The following is a 26,242-nucleotide window of genomic DNA, read 5'->3' on the forward strand; positions in this document are numbered from 1 at the left end:
TTGTCGTTTATTGGCTGGAACACTTTGTTTTGTGGTGCTAGGTTTGGCCACTGTGTTGTTATTGCCGTTTGTGAAGCCTGGGCTGTCTACAGAGATCGCGTTTTTTACAGTTTGATCAGCAGACAGGCAGCAAGCAGATAGTGAGGAGATGTTTGCTGTATGTAACAAAAAATGTTTTATGGTCTAAAACGCGTCAATTCGCTTAGAGCACCTTTAATGTCTGATTATGAAGGTGTCGTGTCAGTCTTATGAACACCCCTTCAAGTAAAGTGTTACCAGTGTATTTTGTGCTGTTTTACTTACTGGCGTGCATGTGTGCGTGTGAGTGCAAGAAGTCTGAGACAAAACAGAGGAACAGCAACCAGATTACATCTGTGATTATGATTGTGTTAAACTGAATGGAGGGAGGGCTGTTTGAACTTAATGTAACATTCGGGATTGAGTGCAAAGTAGAGAGAGAGAGAGAGAGAGAGAGAGAGAGAGAGAGAAATATGAACTGTGAACTGTAAGCATAAGAACAGAATGTAGTTGAACGCGGAAGAGTTTTCAGCAGAAAGATTTGATGAGAACAGAAGATCAGAGCTAGAAGACTTCATCAGAATGGAAACCCCTGACATGTCCTCAGTGAGTAAATAAAACTATGTTCTAATATTTTCTAATATAATTCAAAACTGTTGAATTATAAAAAAACTTTTTAATAAAAGTGTCCCAAGTTCAACATAATGCTGCCCTGAGGAAATGAACCCCTTGGCAAAATCAGGAGAGTTGTTCTGTAGCTAACGTATATTTTATTTTACACACTAATTTTAGCTCAGTGTAATAGTTGAGACGCGTTAGATATGATATATGAACGAAGGTAAATTACCTGACACTTGCTTGTTATCAGAAATAATCTGTTCTACAAAAACTCTGATGTTAATGATTCCATGTGGAAGTTTACAGAAAGTTTGGTCCACAAAGTGGTTTGTTTATGTTGTTACTGCTTAAACCATCTATATTAACAAATATTAAGCATCGTTATTTTCTTCACTCACACAGTGATTTGATTCTTTTATGATTTGATGAATTCACAAAACAGTGCTGCCAAATTTGAGTTTAGCTTGGTGTAAGATTTCCAGATGTATTGAGGGGGTGTTGTTCTTTCACCGATAATAATAAAGAAATGTCACACTAGAGTTTACGCTCAGCTTCTGTGTTTTATCTGTGTCACCTCAATGATTTTAACATTGATAAGTGCTCGGATCAGTTACTGGATGTTTGGCTTGAGAATGGATTTATTTGTGTGAAAGCACAGCATGTTTGCAAGATGCAGCACAGTTGTAAAATTATATTTAAGGCCATTAGATCTAATTTGACTTGAACAAATAAATGTGGTCTTAATCAAAGCAAACCCCCTTAATCTAAAATGACATTATATATAACTTATACATTTACCAAATCAGGCACACAAGGCACAATTCTTAGCAAAGCAGGGTCTGTCATTAAAAATAAAGTATGCCATCTTTTGGGGATTACTACATCATTTTATTTACCTTCACTGTCACTTTCTGTGTTTCCTGATAATTAAGACCTCAGCAAATGATCGTCAACATTTTTTAAAAACTATTTTAACAAATGATTATTATTGCAGTGAATCCTCAATAGTTTGTTTTCAATACTGCAGCTGATGCTCTCTCGGCCTGAGCTGATCGATTTTGAGGGCATTTCTATGATCAATTTATTTACTGACAACTGGGAAAATGTGAAGAACTTCCAAGCGAGACCAGATGACATCCTAATCGCCACTTACCCTAAAGCAGGTGAGTGTACTGAACGAGGTCAGTTACCATACATGAACTACATCTGACTCGCATAAATAAAGCTTGTCAATCACACAAATCCCATTAAAGCTGTAGTCTACGATGTTGAAAATCGGTCGAGAAAGCCTGAGAAGGTTAGTAAGTTTTAAAAAACTCATCCCGCCCCTCTGTGCTACCTGATCCCTCCCACCGGGAAACGACCTGAACAACGTCACTCATTCAAGCTCTGGTAGTAAACATCAGAACAGAGATTTACCGAGCAGTAAACACATAAACAATAAACAATTATAATTATGATTGTAATTGACGTATTTACTTTCACAACAACGTTTGGCATACGTTTCCCCTCCTGAGCTTCAAGAAATGACTTTATAAATATAATTACTTTGACCCGTGATACGCGATGCTAAACGGCTAAAATTCCAATGCCGACCGGCAGCATGAGCATGTTGTCAGATTGATAATAATATATTTATGTAACACCTCACACAATCTTTGTAAATATAATTACTTTGACCCGTGATACGCGATGCTAAACGGCTAACATTCCGATGCCGACTGGCAGCATGTTGTCAGACTCATAAAAAGATATTTATGTAACACCTCACACAATAAAAGTATAAATAAATGCGTACCTGTTCAACAAAAAGTCTGCCGTGTTGGCGTCGGTTTTCAGCCACAAATCTCCCTGAAGCTTCCTCCAACGGTCAATGGCGGACCCTATATTGAGGCCCAATCCCATTTCTCTGTCTTACCCCTTACCTTTCCCCTTACCCCTACCCCTTAGTTTTGCATGTTCACGTGAGAGTAAGGACCAATCGAGATAGCCCTTTCGCTCTCGTGAACGTGCAAAACTAAGGGGTAGGGGTAAGGGTAAGGGGTAAGACAGAGAAATGGGATTGGGCCTGATTCAACTTAGAGTCCGGCGTTTTTCAAATTTTTTTTAACCTCTGCTTTTTCTTCAACAGACTTCCTTTTTCTTCCAACCTTTACTGTAGGGACAAGCAGGGGCTGCTTGCTGCTGTCGTTTAGTTTTTTTTCCATTAGTGAGATGTTGCTGCTTCGCTAGCTACCATACACTGACACAAATTTCATGTCGCAGGCAGGAGAGGGGCGGGGTGGTGTGCGACGGGGTGGAGACGCGAGCACGAGGTGGATTTTCAAATGTAGCAGGGATTGGATGAGAGCAGTTAACCAATGTAAGCTGTCCGGCCGGACAGTTTACATTGGTCAACTTATCTGCTACCATACACCCAATAGACTGAATGGATTTTTTAAATTCTTTTTTCTTTTCATATTGTTAGGATTTTACTGTAGAACCATAAAATGTAAGAAAGGGACAGCACTCACAGTTCAAGCTTCAAAAATAGCGTTTAATCGCCCACAACGAACGTTTCGGGCTGAACGCCCTTCTTCAGCGTACTGGCGATTTCACAAATTAATCACAGGTGTTTCCTTAAATAAGGTGTTCACCTCTGACCTGTTTACAATTCCTCTCCAAAAGAGGGAGCTCAAGATACAAGCAACCATCAAAATACATTTCTGAAAATGTACAAATTGTACAAAATCACTGATATGCAAATGACAAATGAAAAAAAAATTAATATATAAATAAATTTACAATAAACAAAAAAGAAAAAAGCAGGAAGAGATAAACATATTCTTAAAGTTGTATCATATTAACAAAGTCAGAAAAGACAGGAAGAGAGAAACACATTCTTAGAATTGTATCATGTTAACAAAGTTACAGAAAACAGCTAAGGACCAATTCTTCATTCATCCCAGAGGGAATTATTGTACCCAAATAATGTATCCAATACGCTTCTCTCTGTAGTAACAACTTGTCACGATCGCCTCCCCTACGCGGCATATGTACGACCTCAATACCCATAAATGTTAACTCTCTGACGTCATGTTTTAAACTGTTGAAATGTCTCGCTACCGGTGATTTCTCATCATATTTACGAATGGAACACTTGTGCTCACATATCCTAGTCTTCAATTCACGCTTGGTCTTACCAACATAGTACAAATCACAAGGACATTTTAACAAATATACCACATACTTTGTGTTACAAGTAATTCTACCTCTAACCCGAATGATTTTATCCAAGGTGGTGTGCTTAAAAAATTGTCCTTTTATCATAGCGTAACAATGAACACAGTTATGGCATGGAAAATTGCCACTGGGAATGTGTGACAAAAAATGTGAATGTGTACTGGATAGATCTGTTTTTACTAAAACATCACGTATGTTTGGAGATCTCTTATGGAAGTGTCTGGGTGGACTGGTGAAACAAGCTGCGATCTGTGGATCTGTCTCTAAGATGTGCCAGTGTTTTCTTACTATATGTTTTAAAGACTCTGAAATCAAATTTTATAGACCTCATTTTCGTGTTCATATGGCAGTGTTGATCTTTTGCTAGAGTTCCATGAACATATGAACACGAAAATGAGGTCTATAAAATTCACTCTTGAATATGACAATGAGAAAATCGCTTTTCTGGATGTGTTGGTGAAAAAATTGGGTAATGTTTTAGACACTGAATTGTACAAGAAAGAGACTGATAGGAATACCTTCTTACATTATAGTAGTTATCATTCGCCTGCTTTAAAACAAAGTTTACCTTACAGTCAGTTTACACGCGTTAAACGTATTTGCGCTTCACAAGATACGTTTGAAATACACGCAAAAAACTTGTGGGACGGCTTTAATGATAGGGGGTATAAGAATCCTATACTACAACAACATCTTAGTAGAGTAAGACAGATACAAAGAACAGATTTATTACAGCCCAAACAGAAGGATGTGGTCCAACAGAGCTTACCGCTGGTCTCCACGTACAGTCCTATTTCAGAGTCTTTAAAACATATAGTAAGAAAACACTGGCACATCTTAGAGACAGATCCACAGATCGCAGCTTGTTTCACCAGTCCACCCAGACACTTCCATAAGAGATCTCCAAACACACGTGATGTTTTAGTAAAAACAGATCTATCCAGTACACATTCACATTTTTTGTCACACATTCCCAGTGGCAATTTTCCATGCCATAACTGTGTTCATTGTTACGCTATGATAAAAGGACAATTTTTTAAGCACACCACCTTGGATAAAATCATTCGGGTTAGAGGTAGAATTACTTGTAACACAAAGTATGTGGTATATTTGTTAAAATGTCCTTGTGATTTGTACTATGTTGGTAAGACCAAGCGTGAATTGAAGACTAGGATATGTGAGCACAAGTGTTCCATTCGTAAATATGATGAGAAATCACCGGTAGCGAGACATTTCAACAGTTTAAAACATGACGTCAGAGAGTTAACATTTATGGGTATTGAGGTCGTACATATGCCGCCTAGGGGAGGCGATCGTGACAAGTTGTTACTACAGAGAGAAGCGTATTGGATACATTATTTGGGTACAATAATTCCCTCTGGGATGAATGAAGAATTGGTCCTTAGCTGTTTTCTGTAACTTTGTTAACATGATACAATTCTAAGAATGTGTTTCTCTCTTCCTGTCTTTTCTGACTTTGTTAATATGATACAACTTTAAGAATATGTTTATCTCTTCCTGCTTTTTTCTTTTTTGTTTACTGTAAATTTATTTATATATTATTTTTTTTTTTCATTTGTCATTTGCATATCAGTGATTTTGTACAATTTGTACATTTTCAGAAATGTATTTTGATGGTTGCTTGTATCTTGAGCTCCCTCTTTTGGAGAGGAATTGTAAACAGGTCAGAGGTGAACACCTTATTTAAGGAAACACCTGTGATTAATTTGTGAAATCGCCAGTACGCTGAAGAAGGGCGTTCAGCCCGAAACGTTCGTTATGGGCGATTAAACGCTATTTTTGAAGCTTGAACTGTGAGTGCTGTCCCTTTCTTACATTTTATGACATTATTCACATTGAGGGATTCAGCACCCAGTTTGATTGTCCCCATTATCAGTAAGTGTGAGCATGTTGTTGCACAGAAGATTAACTGTAGAACCATAACCAGCATCTAAACGAGGTTATTAATAATGAACAATCTTTGAAATCGTAGACCATAGCTTTAAGAGCGTGTCACTCAACTTCAGTGATGGGAATAACGGCGTTATAAGTAATTGGCGTTAGTAACTGCGTTATTTTTTTCAGTAACGAGTAATCAAATAAATTACTGTTTCCCCCGTTATAACGCTGTTATCGTTACTGACATTAAAATGCTGCACGTTACTAAAATTGATCTTACTGTAGTGATTTTCAGCCGCGTATGCTCACTCTCTCAGCCAAACACTGTTTTTCTCTTGTGTGTTGTGAGAAACATAACGGATGATGATTGGCTTAATTTCCATCGATAGCCAACCAGAGGCAAAGTTCACAAAAAGGCCCGCCCACACGCGCAGTCCGAGGAGCGAGCAGCAGTGTTAAAAAGTCTGAGCAACTTGGTCACTTTGTCGCTAGATTTAGCAACTTTCTATCACTTTAGCGACTTTGTAGGACAAATCTAGCTATCTTTTCTGGCGTGGTTGGAGACTTTTGTAGACTGACATGAAGATACGCGTCGTTTTCTCTTCTCAACGAGCAGCGGTGCTGCTGCTGACTGTGCCCCATCTCAAAGCACTGACATGCAGCCCGGTCATCGCGCATCAATCACTCCGAAAACACCGGCGACAGGGCGATGGCAAGTACAACAAGCTCGCAAACACGAAGTATAAAGCACTACTTTTCCATTGTTGAGGTGAAAGGCAACAATGTTTGTGTAATGTGCAACTTATGCCCATGAAGAAAAAGTCTCTACACGTCTGTGGCAAGTAATTCAGCACCTCACATCGTCACATGCTGCCACAAAATTAGTGATTTCTCTTTAGTATCAATTTTAGTCATTTAACATATTTAATTTTGTAAGGGGCATTCAAGTTATTTGAAATATTAAAAAAATTTTAAGTAACGCAGTAATTACTTTTCCTGGTAATTAATTACTTTTATAATAATTTAACGCAGTTACTAACTCAGTTACTATTTGTGAGAAGTAATTAGTAACTATAACTAATTACTTTTTTAAAGTAACGTTCCCAACACTGCTCAACTTCCACCGAAACGTATACAAATGAAACTTGATGAAAGCATTGATGTTGCAAAGAGTGCACAAGATGCTTTCTGAATTACCTTTTTCTTTACCTTTTCTTTAATTTTTAGGGGAAACACCCACATTTTTAAGAACTTTCTAAGAATTGTGTCACTAGGTGCACAGATGAAAAGGTTTTAAAACTACCCCAGGAGCAAAACAATGGGTATGAAGCATATGTAGCACAAGTGTCAGGATCCTGCCAGACCCTTGTTTGTATTTTGATCTAGTTCAGCATGGCAGGGTTCTGACAGTACAATGTTTCATGTGGGAGATGCGTGGTTTTAGTATTGATTTATTCTGACCACGCATTTCCCAGGTCTTGTCACTTTTTCCCCGATCCCTTACTTGTAATGATTTCCAGGTGTATGTAATTTATGTTGTATTTAACCCTTTAGGCGCCAGAGGTTTTTTCCTAAAACGTTTAATTTTGACATGTTACTTTCAAAAGGCTATATCTTAAACGTGATAAGAGATAGAGACTTTCTGTAAATTAGAGAAATATTAAGGATGACACACTTTATGGAGGGGAATAAAATGTCCCATTAAATTTGCATATTATGACATCATATGTGGCAGCCATCTTGAATTTTCATGAAAAGTCACATGTTTGAATGATAAAATGCAGCACTTCTTTCCCCCCAAAATGTCCCTCACCTTCTGTATGCTATATTGCACAATACTGAATGCTCAGGTAAATAGTAAGTAATAAACAAACTGATCTGCGCGCCGATAGACTTACGTTATGCACAGGGCTCTGAACCGGTTCAAGGAACGAAAACGAAAACCGGAAACGAACGAAATTTTGACAGGAACAAAAACGAAAACGAAAACAAAATCAATTTTAATTGTTCTGAACAGAAACCTTTATTTAAAATTACCATTAACCGGTTAATAACGTTATTTTATCGTTTTCTTTAATATTGTACTTTATCAGTGACAAATCATGAATTGAACAGTACAACATGTGACTTTGACGCATCAAGTGTGAGTGACTTTGACACATAGTGTGAGTGAAATGCCCGCGCCGCAGTCATCGAGTCTCCGGCCCGATAGCATTTGTCTTAAATAACCACAAAGCGTCCCATCAAATGTTCAGAGGAATGTTTAAGTTAAAACTTGCTTGGAAATATGAAGATGCAAACTGTAACTCAAAAAAGCCAGGGGACTTATACCACTGTCAATTACTTTTTAGATGGGTCGCCACCAAGAAATTCCTTTTCGTTATTATTTTTCTTACGACAAGCTGTCTTAACAAGTCTGTCTGCAATATTGAAGGATGTGGGGAAGGGGTACAGTAGCCGGGAATCACTGAGGTAACTTACAGATCCAGCAGATATGCTGCGGTTTCAACCAGTAAAAGACCGGCATAAAATGGGTCGTTTTTTTCAGCTGTTTATACTTCAAATTAATGCAGGTATTTCTTATGTGGTTTTAACAATTAATGAAATGTTGAAGTTTAGTTATATCATGTGTTGTTATTATTTTTGTGTGAAAATTTGTCTGTATGCATGCATTTGTTAAAGTATAGCCTGAATTAAAATAACGTTATTAACCGGTATTTTTTCTAAGTAAACCGTTTTCGGAACGTAAATGTTCAATGAGGAACGCAAAAACGGAAACGTTAAAATATCGATTCTGCTCGGAGTGAAACGATTGATAATTTTTTTCGTTTTTAAGCCCTGGTTATGCATAATGGCCCCTCTGCCCCGTGTAACACCGCCTCTGCTCCTGCTACGAGCTGCATGGCCAGATCTGCCTCGCATGCGCCCCGAGTGGAGAGAATTTGCACAGCTGGGACTATTGCCTTTACTGTCGCCGTGATTGTGATGAGGTGCACGGGACGGAGCACTGGAAGTCGGCCGCTCGCCCGACAGACTCCCAGGGCCCGCTCGGGAAGACGCAGCTCGCTCTACATTGCTTGCACGGTAAAAAGACTGGACGCTGAAAAAGATTCGGTAAAGCATATTATACCACGGGTCTGTTGAATGCTGTATTCTGATTGGCTGAAAAATGTTCCGTGAGTATGCATTAATGTCTGATAACCGCACACCTAACTTGTCAAATGTCTTAAAAATAGGCACCAGAGCAATGTTTGTGGTAACCGTGGTATAAGAGGAATAATTGACTCCGGTCCTTTAAATTATTTGAAAATAATGCACACCCGCCGTGTAACGGCACTCCACTTCGCGTCGTGCCTTGGGTGTGCATTGTTTTCTTATAATTCAATGGCCCGTCGTCAATTATTCCTTACGTAAATATTAAGAAACATTGCAGTTTTGCAGAATAAATTTATTAATTTTGCCTTACTCAGTCATAAAGATAAAGACCACAGAGACAAGGAGCAAATGACTCGAGAGGAAATGAAGGGAACAGGTAGGAATATCAATGACATTATAGATTAGGGTAATGGTGATTTTTTTCTGTTGTTAAAACATTCATCTGAACAAAACACAATGTTAATAGAACACAAACATTTATAAACTCTTATGTCTTTATTGAACACATCCCCTTCAACATTTACAGTACTGTGAAAAAGAAAAAGTATTGGGTAAATGTCTACCTTGAAGTTTTTCCATGAATAATCCACAACAGTCTTTATATCTTGTAATAGTTGAGTCTCTTGTTTGCTCTGAGATATTAACTCTTTCACCGCCAGCTTTTTAAAAAAAAGTTGCCAGCCAGCGCCAGCGTTTTTCATGATTTTCACCAAAGTTTAATGCCTTCCAGAAAATGTTCTTCTTTAAATATATAAACATACAATATATCAAATGAAAGAACGGACCCTCTGCTTTCAAACAAAAAAAAACCCGTTTCATCCTACCTTTAGTGGTTCTTTTGTAATCAGCTTTTGAATATGGGTAGGTTTTTGCAAAAACACCATATTTTGAGCAAAAAGCAGAGATAATTCCATTTTTGTGACGGACTTTTCATAGAGATCCCATTCAGAGCGATCTTTAAAACAGACACGGACATGCAGCAGCTTGCCATAGGGCAATACTTCCGGGTTTAAAAAGTTGCGGAAGGGCGCCACCTGGTGGATAATAGCGGTATTGCAGAAAGACGGAAAATCTCGTCATTGGCGGGGAAGCGTTTTCTCTTAATTGAGGAGATATCTCGTCAATGGCGGGGAAAGAGTTAACGTGTCCACTAATCTTCGGAAAAATCCTCCAGGTCTTGCACAATCTTTGCTTTTCCTTCATCTTTTGCATATTTGACCTCTTTCCAACAGTGCTTGTATTATTTAAAGATTCATCGTTTTACACTGAGGACAACAGATGGACAACTTTTACTGTCATGATGCCTGTCTCCCCTGTCTTGTGCTTTTTGAGGTCTAGTTCTGTGTTGTCACCTCCCAATGCCACCTTATATGTTTCTCTTTAAGAAAACCTTCAATGCCACAATTGCTTTAATGAGGGAATATTTTGGCTTCACGCCAAATAAGAGATGAATGAAAATTCAATGAAAAGAGCAACTTAACTAACCTGAAGAAAACATAACATTCCACCCAGTATTTTGACCTTTCAGACATTTAGCTATTATAAACATGAAAACAGAAAAAATGTTGCCTAACTTGCTATATTAACACAACAAGCAGCTTAACCCATCAAAATCAATGATCGAAACAAACATTTTATATTTACTATTTTTTATGTTTAATTTATTGCTTGAATGTTATTTTTTACCTTCCATTTTCAATGTTTACATTTTTCATAATCAATGACATAAAATGGTTTTCAAATGACAGGCTTATTGCAGTTATTTCTGAGACAATAGGATGTAATCAGAGGCACCTTAAAGGTTCTCTAAGCGAATTCACACGTTTTAGACCATAAAACATTTTTTTGTTACATACAGCACACATCTCCTCACTATCTGCTTGCTACCTGACCGCTGATCAAACTGTAAAAAAACGCGATCTCTGTAGACAGCCCAGGCTCTACAAACTTCAATATACACACAGTGGCCAAACCTGCACCACGAAACAAAACAAAGTTTTACAGCCAATAAACGCCAAGAAGGATTTGGGGGTGGGGGTTGGTCGCGTTCACGAAAGCACGGAAGGGAGGGGGAGGAGTTAACTACGCTCCATTTGTTTGAAAACAGTTCAAATATCAACAACAAGTGACGTCGAACATTTTTGCTTAGAGAGCCTTTAAGAATTATCTTCAGACTTGAAAAAACAAGAATAAAGTAATGGAGGCCACAAGATTGATCATGGGTGTGGAGAAATATAAGTTGTTCAACACAAAAATACTTTGTTTTACCAAATGACAGGACCAGTACTAGGCTTTCTAGACTCGGGGGCAGTAAGGAATTTTGGGTAGGCAGCAATAATACTCAGTGTAAAATAACAGTTCTGAACGTTTTACATTATTTGCCCCCCTCAAACAGAAAATACATAATTAATCTTCTGCGTCTTATTAATGTCAGCAGGGAATAAAAGGCTATAGGAGACCTTTTCTGAAGATAATTTGCTGTGTTTTCCTTAACTAGACACAATATGTGTTATTTTAACACATTCTTTTTAAGAGTGTATAGATATAATAATGCAGTAACGACGTTCAATATGTGGCATCAATCAACCTGATCTCACGAATTTCCGTGTCATATTTTCAAACCATTATCGCTTCGGTTTAGGGTTAGATTTACATAAAATGACATCCCTACCCAAACCCAACTCTAACCCCAACGCCAGGCAACAATTGATTAAAGTTTAGAAAATATAAAAGAATACATCAGAAAAAATAGTTTAAACCAATACTTAAAGTGACAAACTAATGCAAACACCAAATCTAACCCTAAACCGAAGCGACAATGGTTTGAAAATAGGAAAAAGCAGTTGAGCAACCAATCCATGAGAATGCCACGGAAAAGAAAGTCCGTGGCAGGGCCACGGAAATATGCGGAGATCCGTGAGAATGCCACGGAAAAATGAGCAAAAAATTCCGTGACTATCCCACGGAACTTTGTGAGATCATGTTGCATCAATTCACCAAAAGCCAAGATATGGCAGACTCTCTTGACGTCATATATTTTCATTAATTCCTGACCCTGCTGCTGCAGCAACCATGCTCAAATATCATAACAAAGCACAACGCTTTAAATAATCTATTGATAGGAACATCATGGAAGCAATTTGACAAATTGATGAAAAGGTTAACCTGTTTGCCAGGAGAAACAGCACCAGACAAAAGCACAAGCCCGAAAATACTGTAAGTGTGAGTTGTGCTGAGTCCAAAAATAAATAACACTGCTTTGTTCATAACACAGCAAATTAGATATTATAATACAACATAACATTTTAAAACACCACATTTTTACCTTACAATGACCTTGCGGAGTAAAAGCTCTCCCTGAACTTTAAGGTCCCATTCTTTATGTGTTTTTGAAGCTAAAAAACACAATTGACTTATCTGTATAGCGTTGTTTTCACTGTCCTCAAAACAGGCTGATGTCTTTCTTGTTCTATGAAGTCCCTCCTTCAGAAATAGTAATGAGTTCTGATTGTGTAGCTTGTTTAGTGTGTTGTGATTCGATAGCAGTTTAGCTCGTCATTAGCTTAGCTGGTGACTGACGTATTCCTGTGGGTGGAGTTTAGTCAAAAAACTGTTTTACTGACGTCATTAAAGCAGGAAGTAGAGGGCTGTAGTCCAAATCGGCCGTTCAATGTAGGCTTTGAAAGGCAAATTCTATTGAAGAAAATATATCGCCTGGCAGTGAACTTTCAGCTTTATCATTTTACAGGTATTGTTATAATATTAGCAATAATATTAGCATTTCTGCACAGGAGTGGCAGCTGGTCAATAGTAAGTGCTAGGCTGCCACAGGGTCACAGCAGACAGTTGGGCTTCTCGCCCAGTGTGTGACTTCCTTATGGATATTTTTTTGGGAAGCTTACCGAGTTCAAGGAAATACCACTTTGTTTAAGGGAAATTCATGCAGATTGAGCAGGGTTGGGCTGTATGTTGTCTGGAAACACATAATCCATGAAGCACAGCAGTGTTTCCCATACATTGATTTACTCGTGGCGCACCGCCACGGAATCAACACTGGCCACCACAAATAGATTTTTCATGATCCCCATTTACATTTATATTTTACTGTTTAAAAACGTCTTAATTCATTGTTGCACGCACCCAGCGCGCCCCTCCCTTTCTCGTGTGCAGCGCGCGCCTCTCTCTCTCCCTCTCTCTCTCTCTCTCTCTCTCACACATAACAGTGAAAAGGCGGTGTTTTCAATGTCCGTTGACGCTGTTCCTCCGTATACTTTCTTTTTCGCGTAAACATCAACCGTCACAGATTTTACTGACAGTGAAGACAGCTGATGACTTGACGAAAGGTTAGCATTAGTGTTTCCCACACACACACACCTGTTCTCTCACTCTCTATATGATGCGGTATGCCAGCGCACATGTTTTGTGAATTTGCACCCAATTGTCTGCGCTATACGCGACAATAAAACTCACATTTAAATAAAAAAGGGCTCACAACAAGACATTGATGAGAAGAGCAACAGCAGTAAGATTTCAATGTAACTGTATGGCGATTTATACCCCAGCTGTAAACATACACGTACATTTCGTAATTTCCTGTTATTTTGCGGGTTTCTTTCAAATATAAAAGTGCTTAAGCATTTACTTGCGTTCTAGGCGAAAAAAAAACAAGTCAGTGGCAAGTCAGTTCCTGAATAACACGACACAAACTTTAAAAAGTCAAATTCACTTCTCAGAGGCACAGAACTGTTCCTGAAACTGACGTTCTCCCCAAACTGAAATTAAACACAGTGTTTCGAGTTTTTCTCGTCTGTGTCATCTTGATATCAAGAAGCAACGTGCACATGACGACGGGAGAGGTGACCTGCTGCGCAATCGAGTTACCCCTCCCATTTCTGAATGTTTAACTGAGATTTCTAATCCCGTCCGAATTGACCATCAATATTACAGACGTCCTGTGGTAAAATTACATTACGCCATCTACAACCGTAAAACTTTCCGAATAGGGCTATAGTCTACTCATTTTATGTCTGACAACAGAACTGATAATATGTATAATATAATAATAGCAATCAGTTGTGTTAAAATGCAGTATAACGTGACAGATCAAAGAGTAGAAGTGAAACATATTTCAGGTGCCAACACTCGATCAAACGCAAACACGTGATGACGTCACATATATGCTAATTAGCTTGTGACGTCATCACCGCCACAAGTCCCTCAGAATCCTGTGGGAAACGCTGCACAGAGTAGGGCGTTTCACTCAGTTCGGGCCGACGAGACCACCAATGCCACACAGTGTCAAATTGTGCTTGTGCTGCTCTAAATTGATGGAAAAAAACAGACTAGCCTGTGATTAGGCAACTTAACTGTGCGTTTGTGTCTGTGTGTGTGTGTAAATGATCACCTTGATTAGTTTATTACTGATAATAAACAAACATTGAACTGAATTTCACAGATTCATAGCACATTTATTGCATGCTACGTGTAACAGCTGACTTCAGCTGTAACATTTTCAAAATTTTAGCTAAGCAGTAACCATACAGTGCATTGTTACAGTCCTGCATTACAACAATAACAGTTTGATATTAAGTTTGTTTGTGCCCCCCCATCATTATACAGTCCACACTGTAGTTTGTGAACATTCCTTTCCCATGTTTGGCAGTTATTGTTATTTAAAGTTTATTAAAGGTATGACATTATTATTAGTATTAATTCTTTTTTTTCTCCACTGTTCCACTAGGTACCACCTGGCTTTCTTATATATTGGACCTTCTGTATTTTGGTAATGATGCTTCAGATCACCGGAATACAAAGCCAATTTACATGAGGGTGCCATTCCTGGAGTCATGCTTTCAAGTTATTCCAACAGGTCAGAGATCACAGTATAATTCACTTCATTAATTCAATCATGATATATTCCATCAAGAGTAGTATTATTCCATCTTAAAAATGGCTTGACATTACATTAAGAGAAATATAAACTAGATGGACTGGAAGTTTTCACATGAATAAACATGTTTTTATTTCCTTGAAATGCCTCTCTCTCTCTCTCAGAAATATGTATTCCAAAATCCTACCTCATATTAACTTAAATGTAATATTGACTCTGTATACACTGTAGAATCAAATAAAATACTGGGTTATTTTCAACAATTAACCCAGAAAGTGATTATATTCGCCCCAACAATGGTTTAAAATAACACACATTTTGGGTTGAAATAACTCAGCATGAGTTAAATTAAAACCAAGCGGGCTGGGCTTGTCCCTTTTTGACCCAATGCTGGGTTGAAAATATAATAGTATTTTTTTTAGAGTGTATGTACCGTCCAAGTCTCTCACCAACCAAGCTGACAGGCTTGTTAAATCTGGGGCAAATTTTGGCTTTGGTGTTTATCTGTTTAACAAGCCTGTTGCCCTGCTGGTTTCCGTCATATGTTGTATTTTTTGGATGTTGATGTTGTGCATGAGACATCTTTACCAGCTTGACTTCTAATCTAGAATAAAATTTCTCACTTTCAGGGACAGAACTTGCTAATAATCTGAAAACTTCTCCTCGCCTCATCAAAACTCATCTACCTGTTCAGCTGGTGCCTAAGTCTTTCTGGGAACAGAACTCTAGGGTACATATATTTATAAATAAATAAATATATTGATTTTTCCTGTTTATAAGTCTGTGTTGATTTCCATCACACTGTTACACTAACCTATCTGCTTCCCTGCCTGTTTATCTCGTTTCCTTCATTAAACTCCTTCTGAACCCTATTACCCATGGTCCTCCACTCTTCCTCACCTGCCAGCCATCATCTTCACTAATTAAACTCCATTTATATGCTTCTGTTACCCTCTGTCATTGTCCATTCTTAGTGTTGTTTAGTGTGCATTCCATGCCTGTCTGCCATGATTTATTATTAACCCTCTGAGGTCTAAGGGGTTTTTGGGGCCCATGGGAAGTTTTGACCTGCACTGACATTGCAGACAAATTTTGTGCTTTTTTCAGTTGTTAAAAACAAAATAATGGCAAACATCTGATAACATTGTGTTCAGCACAAAATGAGCTACAGTATTATAGGGTGGAACGGTAAATGTATTCGTTTCAAAACCGAATCGGTACGGGGATCACGGTTCGGTGCATTAATTTAAACGGAGAATACATGGTATGAAAATAAAAAAACTTGCGTGCAAAATAATTAATGTAATGCCGAACTACTGTAAGATACGCGGGTTCTTTATAGGCAGCTAATCTGTAGCCCCGCTTTAGCTCTGAATCTCTGATTGGCGCTGATGCAGTCGAGCTCCGCCTATGTATGCACTCTATCAGAGCCCGTCTGCATTCTCTGGCACTCTGCAGTTTTTTGTTTGGTTGACGTTCTAGTGAGTGAGTGAGTGAGATAGTAGCGACAGCGAGTATGGCAAATGGTGGTGAGGATCCGCCAGCCTCTTTAAGATCGCAAGTTTGGTAAAACTTCACTTTTCCAGTCAGTTACAGTAGTACAGGCGAGAGAGTGGTGGAAAAGACGAAGACTGTGTGTCTGCGTTTTCAGCAGTTGTTGGTTATGTGAGTGGAAATACATCTAATCAGGGCTCTCAAGTCTCACGCATTCACCATGAGACACACGCATTTCAGTCATTTCACACGCCACACCTTGTTTTTCTCACGCTGAGAAGTAGGAGATATATTGTCCTGCTAATATACAATTAATGGACGAAGCGCACGCATACGCAGGGCAGTTCTGTCGAGTTCAGCTGCTTTCAGTTGTTTAAGTGTTCTCAACTTTACGCAGCGCCATCAGCGTCAGAGTACCGCGAGAAATCTTGCGGAAGAGGCTTATTTCAAATCGCTCTCGCGTTACTCTGACGTCATCTACTTGTCGTTTCTTGCAGCGCCTCATGAAGTCGTACACACCTATTAATGCATCCCACAAGTCTACATTTTTTTTGTTCTTTAGTATATTAATATGAAATAAATGTGCTAAAATGTAATTTAAAAATGTATTTAGATAACTTGTAATACATTTGAAACCCATCTTTGTATGAAAGATGAGTACAAGTTTATACATTTTTGTTATACAAGATAGTATGTTAAATGCATTTCAGTTCATATTCATGACATCTCACAATAAAACAGATAAGGACACCTATGTTTTTAAGATTATCTTAAGTACTAAAAAAATTTGCCTTCTTTTTGTGTTGCTTTTCCCTCCATTGTACCGAAAATTGAACCGAACCGTGACGTCTGAACAGAGGTACGAACCGAACCGTGACTTCTGTGTACCGTTCCACCCCTAGTATTATATGAGGAACATGTATGTACATGTTTGTGTTTTTGAGAGAAAAATATTTATGCGTGGTTTTTGAAAAAGCTAAATTTTTAAGTCACAAAAAAACCATACTAAACATGTTTTCACAAAACTTTTCAAAACAGGATCTAGCAGTTTAGAGTTTTTTCTTTTAAATAATGTAAGAATCGTTCTTCCTACTCATTCACATTAAGCAATTTATTGATCTAGAATTTCTAAGCAACTTTTTGCTGAGAAAGGCCATATGCGAGAAGGCGTTAAAGCTCTTGAATTTGTGATTGACACCTGATGAAGTTAAATGACTTGCATAATGAGCCGCATAATGAGCCTTGTAGGCAGGAATGTAAGAGGAAACAACTTTCTCTGTAGTAAAAACATAATAAGGTTTACTTGTGAATTCATAACAAAATATTTTAATAGAATGTAAATACACACACACATTCACACACACGCACGCACGCATGCACACACACACACACACTATATAAATATATTCTATTGAAATATTTTGTTATAATTTCAAAAGTATACCTTATAAAAACCATGGTTTTACTACAGAAAAAGTGCAACCATGTTTTTGACTACAAATACTATAGTAAATCATGGTAAATTTAGTAAGGGATGAAGTGTATTGAGTTGTTATTGAACTCTGGTAAAAGTACTGTTTGCAAGTAAATAAGGATTTAAATGATATGTTTGCTGCGCTCTGATAAAACAACTCGGCACAGCAATGAATGGAGAAACTGGATCAGAGATTCATTGTGGGCTAGAGCTATGCATATGGATCGTCTCTGCTTTTCTACTTCAATGGCACAGGGCGTGGCGATCTCAGCTCATTCTTATTATACTCCTCTTCTTATACAGTTAACACCGAATGAGAATATTTTTTTTATTTCACTTACATAATTTAAAATAAGACATTTCAAGCATAATGTAGACATTTATCTTTTGTTTGTATGAAAAGTATTTGTTTAGTTACAGTAAATGTTTCTGGCATGCAGCTTGTGTATCTAAAAGACCTTCACTGAGGGAGAGAGAACAGAACATGCATCACGTTTATTTTCCTAATTTTGCGAAAAGCACAACATTCTGTTTTTATTGGGAGTCGGCACAAAAAACGGACACTTTTATGTTTTAAATTATGTGTAAATGTAAGGTTTTGTTCTGTGTTATGTTGTGTTTTGTACTTTTATTTTGACACCCCGTTCTGTTCTGACTTTTATTTTATTTATATATCATGCCATGTCACACTTCACATCCCACTTCCTGTTTGTCTAGTATAAAGCCACTTCAGTTCTGGTCAGTCACTGCTGATCATTACATTGCCTGTTACTCTGTATTGTCTAGCCTGTCCGTATCTGGTCACCTGTATCTTGTTTAGTATCTGCCTGTTTTTGACCCGTGCCTGTCTTTTGGATATTGTTTGTTTTGCTGCATGCCCTGCAAAATAAAGAGTTTGCCGTTTACGCCTGACAGAAGAACGGACCATTAAATGATTTCTAATAGACCCTGCCAACCACCAGCTCCACAGCTTCCAGTACCCACATGCTTACTCGAACTCTGGTTTTTTGGGACCATCTTCAGGAGTGGGCTGGATGACCCCCTCTACAGTCAGGTACCATAGGTTGTCTTAAACAATACCTGGACACTGTGTTGTGGCTGTGTGGCTTACCCTTCACAGTGTCCAAAGTGGATCACAATGGCAACTCCAATTCCCAGTCCACTCTAGTTCTCCTGGCACCATCAGTCTTAAGCACCAATGCCACCAGCTCTAAATCCTCTTGGTGGTCCCCTCAGATGCAGAGTCTGCTCCAGAGTTCATCAAAGAGTCCGCTCCTGTATCCGCTTATCTTCCTGAGCACAGCTAGGTGCCCGCTCACAGCTAAAAGACAGCTCTCCTTCACGAATTCGGGCACAAGCCCGCTCTCCTGCCCGAACTCAGCCACATCGGACAGACAATGTCTTGATGAAGTTTTAATTTTGCTTTGGAGAATGATCTTATGCTCTTCCATCACACTGGAATGTGTTAAACTTTAGTAGTGCTGCACAGACCTTTCAGCATATGACTTCAAAGTAAAGCAAAGAGAATTTAGAGACCAGTGCTTACTAATCGCTTTCTTGCAGAACTTCACGTAGATCACTCTGTGCTGCATTAAGTTAAATACACACTTGCTACAAACTTTACAAGACTGGGAAGTACATTTACAAGTTGTGTCAAAATGACTAATGGCTTTCAGATTTTTTTGGGGAGACATATTTCTATATATATATATTATGTATATAAATTTGCTACACATGCTTTGCTTTGGCAACATACACTGTGTGCAGAATTATTAGGCAAGTGGTATTATTGAGGATTACTTTTGTTATGGTACAAGTACAGTGCTCTTGGCCAGTCCAAAATGTTAAGAAACCCTCAAACCTGAACATTTAAGTTGTAAAAGTGAAGTTTTGCTTTTCTTAAGAGAGTAGTTAGATGTACACCATTATAAGGCAACTATGAGTGTGCAGAATTATTATGCAACTACATGAAAAACAAAGATTTTTAGTTTGACCTGTTAAAGTGAGAATAATAAACAAACTCAAAATTTCCAAAGAAACATTCCTGAAATTTTGGGAAAAAATCATCAGTGACCAATATAGTCACCTTTCTTTTCGATAACAGTCACAAGCCTTCCAATCACACAGTCAATCAACTTTTAGTGATCCAACCATGGGCATATCCATCTGGTCCGTCAAGAGTCACTCTCATCTCAACAGTTCACAAAACCTTTGAAAAATCTGTCATCATATATTTCTTGGTCCATTGTTGACTTTTCAGCTTATGTGTCCTGTTCAGAGGTGGTCGGGTTTCAGCCTTTCTTACCTTGGCCATGTCTCTGAGAACTGAACACCTTGTACTTCTTGACAGTCCAGGTAGGTTGCAGCTGTGGAATATGGCAGCACTGGATGATAGGGGGTTCCTGGTAGCGTTATGTTTGATTCTTCTCAAATATTTGGCAGTTAATTTGCGTCTTTTCTTGTCAACAGGTTTCTTGCGACCCTGTTGACTCTTTGCAACAAAACATCTAATGGTTCTGTGATCACGCCCCAAAATCTTAGATATTTCAAGAGTGCTGCATGCCTCTGAAAGACTTTTTACAATTTTTGACTTTTCAGAATCAGTTAAAAAAAATGTGGCCCATTTTTCTTTAGGAGAACAATCTGCCTAATATTTATGCACACCTTGATATAGGGTGTTGATTTCTGTCGGCCACACCCTACCTCGTAACGCAAACACATATCGATCCCTATCTTGCACCCAGCGCAATTGACTTTGTCAGTGACGCATGTATCATTCGTATTTTGCACCGGCGCACAGCTGGTTTTTCCATCCACAGACGCACGTCGGCAAACTAGGGAATGAACTTGCGCTCCCTGGGAGGTTCAGCGCAAAAAAGGAAGTTGTTGTTGCGCAAACCATCCCTGATGCTATTTTGCAGTTTCAAAAAACAATTGCGCGTTGTGCGTTGTTCATTATGCTATTTTAAGGGCGCATGCTTGACCATAGTGTGCACAACGCACAAACACTTTGCTTATCTAATCTACAAATATGCAACAGTTATTTATGCAAATCATAAATTGTTACAATAAAAAATATGAACACATGAGATAAAGGAAATCATTGTGGTGAGCATCGTGGTGATAGTTTTTATTTATTTTCTGTGGCTGCATTAAAAAAATATCATGCAAATAACGATTAAAATATTTCATAAATTTGTTGTGTGGCTGTATTACATTTATTTTATGTAAATAATAATTAAAATGTTTTCATAAGAAACCTTAATGTATGTGAACTTGATTTGTAAGTGTACTTTGGGGTTGGACTGCTTGCGATTCTTGGCTTTCAGCGGTGAGGGTGGACGCAGCGATGTCCTCTGCTGGCGTCAGGTCCTGAGTAAAGGCAGATCCACCTCCCGTTACGGCGTGCCCGATTTATGCTGGCAAGCTTGGGATTCCCCCGTCTCCTGACATCATTGTAGTGCTTGCGGCGCAACGTCCTGGGGATGCAAGCTGATGAGACAAATGTTGCTATTTCCTCCCACGCCTTTTAAACCGAAGCTGATTTGGGCAGGTTTCTCCTATCCCCATACAAAACAACTTCTCTGTCTTTGACTGCTCTTACAAGAACGTTGGTCTCCTCGGCTGTGAACCGCTCCTAGCATGCGCCTGGTAAATCCGTCACAATAATAGCAACCCGCCATGGAACTTGCGCACTTGCGTTTAAAGGGAATGTTGGATGACGTTCTGATTGGTTTATTTGACATTACGCCCAAACCACACCTATGAATAATGAACCTACTTCAGACCAACCCCTTATTGATTTGCGCCTGGCGCAAGAGTTATTTCTCCCGCCGGGAAAATAGCAACATCGCCCAAGATTCGCCCACAAAGTCACTTGCGCTTTGCGCTGCGCACTTGTGTTTCAGATCGTTAAAATAGGGCCCATCACCTGATATGCATTAAATCCAATCAGCATTCAAGTTTATACAGCTTTGAGTTGGAAAGTATGGACAAACTGAAGATATAGTCAAAATCATCACTATCCTAATATTTCTGTACAGCACATGTGTCAAATACAAGGCCCGCGGGTCAAATAAGGCCCGCGAACAAATTCTGGTCATCATTGTAATGTGGCCCGTGCTCTGTTTAAATATACATCTGTGACAATTACAACATTGAGACGCAGGTGGCGCTGCCGCACTTCACTCAACTCTAACTTAATCAGAGAATAAGCGAATAACTGTAAACAACGTAAATGCTATCTGAGGTGGGCCAGTGACTCTGACAATGTCTAAAAAAAGAAAAGTGGACAGTGAATATCGGCAATTCCAACCAAGATGGGAAACAGAGTATTTATTCTGTGAGTACAAAGAAAAGCCAATTTGTCTCATATGTCAAGAGGCACTCAAGGTTTTTAAAGAGTATAATATTAGGAGGCATTTTGAAACAAAACATGATCAGTATGGAAGCATGGATATGGATCAGCGGCTGCTTAAAGTTTAAAGAACTAAAACACAAACTTCAGCTTCAGCAAAACATGTTTTCTTGCATGCACAGTCAGAGTGAGGGAGCTGTGAAGGCAAGTTTTATAATTGCAGAAGAGATAGCAAGAGCATGCAGGCCGTTCACCGAGGGAGAATTTATTAATAACTGTATTGAAAAGGTATGTGGTATTGTGTGCCCCGCAAAAAAGCAAGCCTTTGCTAACATCAGCCTTTCCCGAAATACCATTGCTAGTCGGGTGGATGAGCTGGGCTCCGACTTACAAATCCAGCTAAAGGAAAAGGCTAAGGACTTTGTTGCCAATTCATTGGCTATAGATGAGAGTGCAGACCGGACGGACACTGCCCAGCTCTCTGTATTCATTCGAGGAGTAGATGCTAAGTTTTCCGTCACAGAGGAACTTTTGGATTTAAGAGCAATTCACGGGACAACATCTGGACAGGACATTTTATCACAAGTGGAGCAATGCGTCAGCAACTCGGAACTGCAGTGGAATAAACTTGTTGCCCTGACAACTGCTGGTGCGCCTGCGATGTGCGGGGGAGTCCGTGGTTTGGTACGAGAAAAGCACACAGGAGAAAACCACTGCATCATTCACCAGGAAGCCCTCTATGGAAAAGTGCTAGGCATGGGGCAAGTAATGACAGTTGTGAACAAAACGGTAAACTTTATTCGTTCGCGGGGTTTGAATCACTGGCAGTTCAGATCACTTTTGGAGGAGGAAAACTGTGTGCATGAGGATCTCCCATACCACACAGAGGTCCGCTGGCTCAGCCGGGGTAAAGTTATGCAAAGATTTTATGATACCCACAATGCTCGTTTCATGGAAAGCAAACAAAAGGCCATACCCGAGCTTGAGGATGAAAAATGGCTAAGTGACTTGTCATTTTTGTGTGACATAACGGATCACCTAAATGGCCTAAATGTAAAACTACAGGGTCGAAAGCAGCTGATCACTGAAATGCGAGACTCTGTAAAGGCGTTTCAAATGAAACTGCGTCTGTGGGAGGGCCAGATGCACCAAGGCAACCTGTCTCACTTTCCTGTTTGTCAGTCAGTCAGTGATGCAGTCACCATACCGTTCCCGACTGAAGTGGATGCCGGCAAACTGAATACACTGAAAGTGGAATTCAGCAGGAGATTTGCTGATTTTGAAAGACAGAAAATCAACTTTGACTTGTTCGCGAATCCGTTTGCAGTTGATGCTGACACTGTCCCTGTGCACTTTCAGTTGAACTCATCGAATTGCAGTGTAATACTCATCTAAAGACCCAATATGAGTCAATTGGGGCAGCTGAGTTTGCACCTCTACTCCCTGAATCAATGCCACATCTGCGCCTTCACGCTGCACGCATCATGTCTATGTTCGGGAACACCTACACGTGTGAGCAGATGTTCTCTATAATGAAGTTGACCAAAACATCCCACAGATCCCGCCTCACAAACCAGCATCTGGTCTCCGTAATGAAAGTGGCTATGGCAAAGGACATTAGTCCTAAAATAGATGAGATTGTTTCTAAGAAAAGATGCAAGGTGTCTGGTAAGAGTTAAAAATGCCTAATTTCTTATGTTTGGCATGTACTGAAAACCCACATAAAATAACATCTGTTGCCATGTGGTAGTTATATCTATCAATTGTTGATTAAACAGTTTTCTGAAATTGAAATTGTTTTTAAATGACTGTTTTAAGCTGCTGTTTTTAAGTAAGCTACTGTTTTAAAGTACTGTATAAAGTACTGTTTTAAAGTACTGTTTTAAGTACTGTTTTAAAGTAGGCTACTGTTTCAAAAAGTACTGTTTTATGCAGTTATGCTGATGAGTTATTTCTTGTTTTGATGAAGCCTGTGCTGTGACACAGATGTTGTCTAAATGTGTTCCAAATATAAAATAGATTTAAAACCTTTTTTAATCAAAAAGGTTTAATGAACATTGAGTTTAAAAACACTACAGTAAACACTAATAAACTATTTCTTTAATAAAAAAATCCTCTAAATATATGTCGGCCCCTGATTTTATCTTACAGAGTTTGAATTTGACACCCCTGCTGTACAGTGTAATGTAGAAGTAAACATGCATCAATTGAAGAGGCCCATTTGAAAATCTACAGAAAAAGACCTTTATTAAATTATGTGTGATAGCAATTACAGCACTTCTGAAATTGAATTATTTTGTCTTTCATTCTAGGTTGTGTATGTAGCTCGTAATGCGAAGGACAATGCAGTTTCCTATTTTCATTTTGACCGAATGAACATGGTACAGCCTGAACCGGGTGATTGGAACCAGTTCTTACAGAAGTTTATGGAAGGAAAAAGTAAGTTAAACAATTGTTAAAGTAACAAATAAAAAATAAAGGTATTTGTCAATTACAATACAACTCTAAACTTTAAGGGACATTAAGTCCCAGACTAAAACGTTTGAGATATCTTAACAGAAACAGATTTATTTTTGCCATTCTTTGTCTCAAGATGCACACTAGTAATGTTTTTTTGTGAGCTATGTAAAAAAATTACTTAAGTGACCTAATAAAACTAAGGCCTAGTCCTGGCTTAATCTAAACTATGTCTGGGAAACTACAGATGTGGCCTTTAAAAACGCGCGTTTTCTCCCGCGGCATTCGCCAAATCGTCTCGCGGAGTCACGCAGAATTCTGCAAGTGTTTTCGGGGGGGCTACTTTCCCTTTTCCCTTAATGTGTTTCGCTTCACAGAAAATCCACCAGGTGGCGCATAAAAAACTACATTTTTATATGCGTTGTCATTGCGGTTGTTTCCAGAAGTTAATAAGGGCATTGCTGAATATTTAATATTTCTATTAAAACAGCAAAGTGACGTCAACCCCTTCTTGCCAGCATAACAGCGCATACATATATTAAGATGACTGTACGTGCAATGGGCATTTATACTAAGTGCAACAAAGAATTTAGTGTGAGCCTAATACCCTTAACTCTATTTACAATGAATATCTTAATTATTTGTGTTGTCGAATTTTGACACCGTTTCATTGTTTGTTTATAATATTAATAATTATGTCCGTTTTTCTAAAAGTATTAATATTTTAAAGAGATTCATGTGGTATAAAAATACATGTTTTAAAGTTAAAAATGTTGTAAAAATATATTAGTATTATTGTTCTTAATATATTAAGAACAATAATATGACACATGTATATTGCGCTAAAATGCTATACATATGGAAAGAGGAATTCTTCTCAACCACCACCAATAAAGTTAAAAAAATATTCTTTAGAAAAATAGCGTTTAAACCCACGCAGAGCGAACAAGAAAACATGGGCCTATGCTTACATACTGTACAGTGGGCATATGATATCTTTATTTAGTTTTACATATTTAAAACTTTAATAATACCTTTCTTGCGCATATAGGCAGTCAGTGTTATGATTTTTTTTAATCCTTTCAGCCGTTATTCATAACAATAAACAGATTTCCTTATTGAAAGGAAAACGTAGAAAATGTTATTATGGGTATAGTTGATGCAAATAAAGTGTGCAGTATACAAAAAATGCAAACAAATTATTTCTAAAAGTGGCAAGATTTTAAAAAGATAAAGGTGGTATAAAGAAAGACATGAGAAAAGTAGAGGTATGCAAAAGAGCACAGTTTAGTTATTGTTAATTAAAGCGGTTTTATACACCTTTGTTTGAATTGACAAGCATTTTATTCGCCACTTTCAACACATTTTGTGATTCATTTACTGATTTATTACAGAAAATTGTTGTCAGAAGCAAAGCTATTGTACAAAGCATCTTTATATGTATGTTTTAAAGTTAAAAATGTTGTAAAAAATATATTAGTATTCTTTAATTTAAGAATAACAATATGATACATTTATATTGCGCTAAAATGCAATATACATTATTCTGCAAGCAATATAAATTATTCTCAACCACCACCAATAAAGTGTAAACATTATTCTTTAGAAAAAAAACGGCGTTTAAACCCGTGTTGCGTGGAGCGAACAAGAAAACATA

At 38.3% G+C, this 26,242-nt stretch overlaps 2 protein-coding genes across 2 annotated transcripts in view; both read left to right on the forward strand.

Moving 5' to 3' along the window:
• Nucleotides 1–473: 473 nt before the first annotated feature.
• Nucleotides 474–26,242, forward strand: part of LOC135729873 (cytosolic sulfotransferase 3-like) — a 34,184-nt gene continuing 8,415 nt past the window's right edge. The window contains exons 1-5 of the mRNA XM_065247765.1: nt 474–624; nt 1,664–1,799; nt 14,654–14,782; nt 15,433–15,533; nt 24,441–24,567. Of these exons, the coding sequence (XP_065103837.1) occupies nt 601–624; nt 1,664–1,799; nt 14,654–14,782; nt 15,433–15,533; nt 24,441–24,567 (517 nt within the window). The 5' untranslated portion in view covers nt 474–600. The remainder of the gene's footprint in view (nt 625–1,663; nt 1,800–14,653; nt 14,783–15,432; nt 15,534–24,440; nt 24,568–26,242) is intronic.
• Nucleotides 21,848–24,355, forward strand: LOC141283011 (general transcription factor II-I repeat domain-containing protein 2-like). The gene has a single exon (XM_073816274.1). It carries the CDS (start codon nt 22,207–22,209, stop codon nt 23,521–23,523), a length of 1,317 nt encoding a protein of 438 aa, XP_073672375.1. The 5' UTR covers nt 21,848–22,206; the 3' UTR covers nt 23,524–24,355.

The sequence above is a fragment of the Paramisgurnus dabryanus genome, chromosome 11 (genome assembly GCF_030506205.2).
Source record: "Paramisgurnus dabryanus chromosome 11, PD_genome_1.1, whole genome shotgun sequence".
NCBI lineage: Eukaryota > Metazoa > Chordata > Actinopteri > Cypriniformes > Cobitidae > Paramisgurnus > Paramisgurnus dabryanus.

Coding starts and splice junctions, on each gene's coding strand:
- LOC141283011 (XM_073816274.1), top strand. CDS start 22,207: ATGATCAGTATGGAAGCATGGATATGGATCAGCGGCTGCTTAAAGTTT.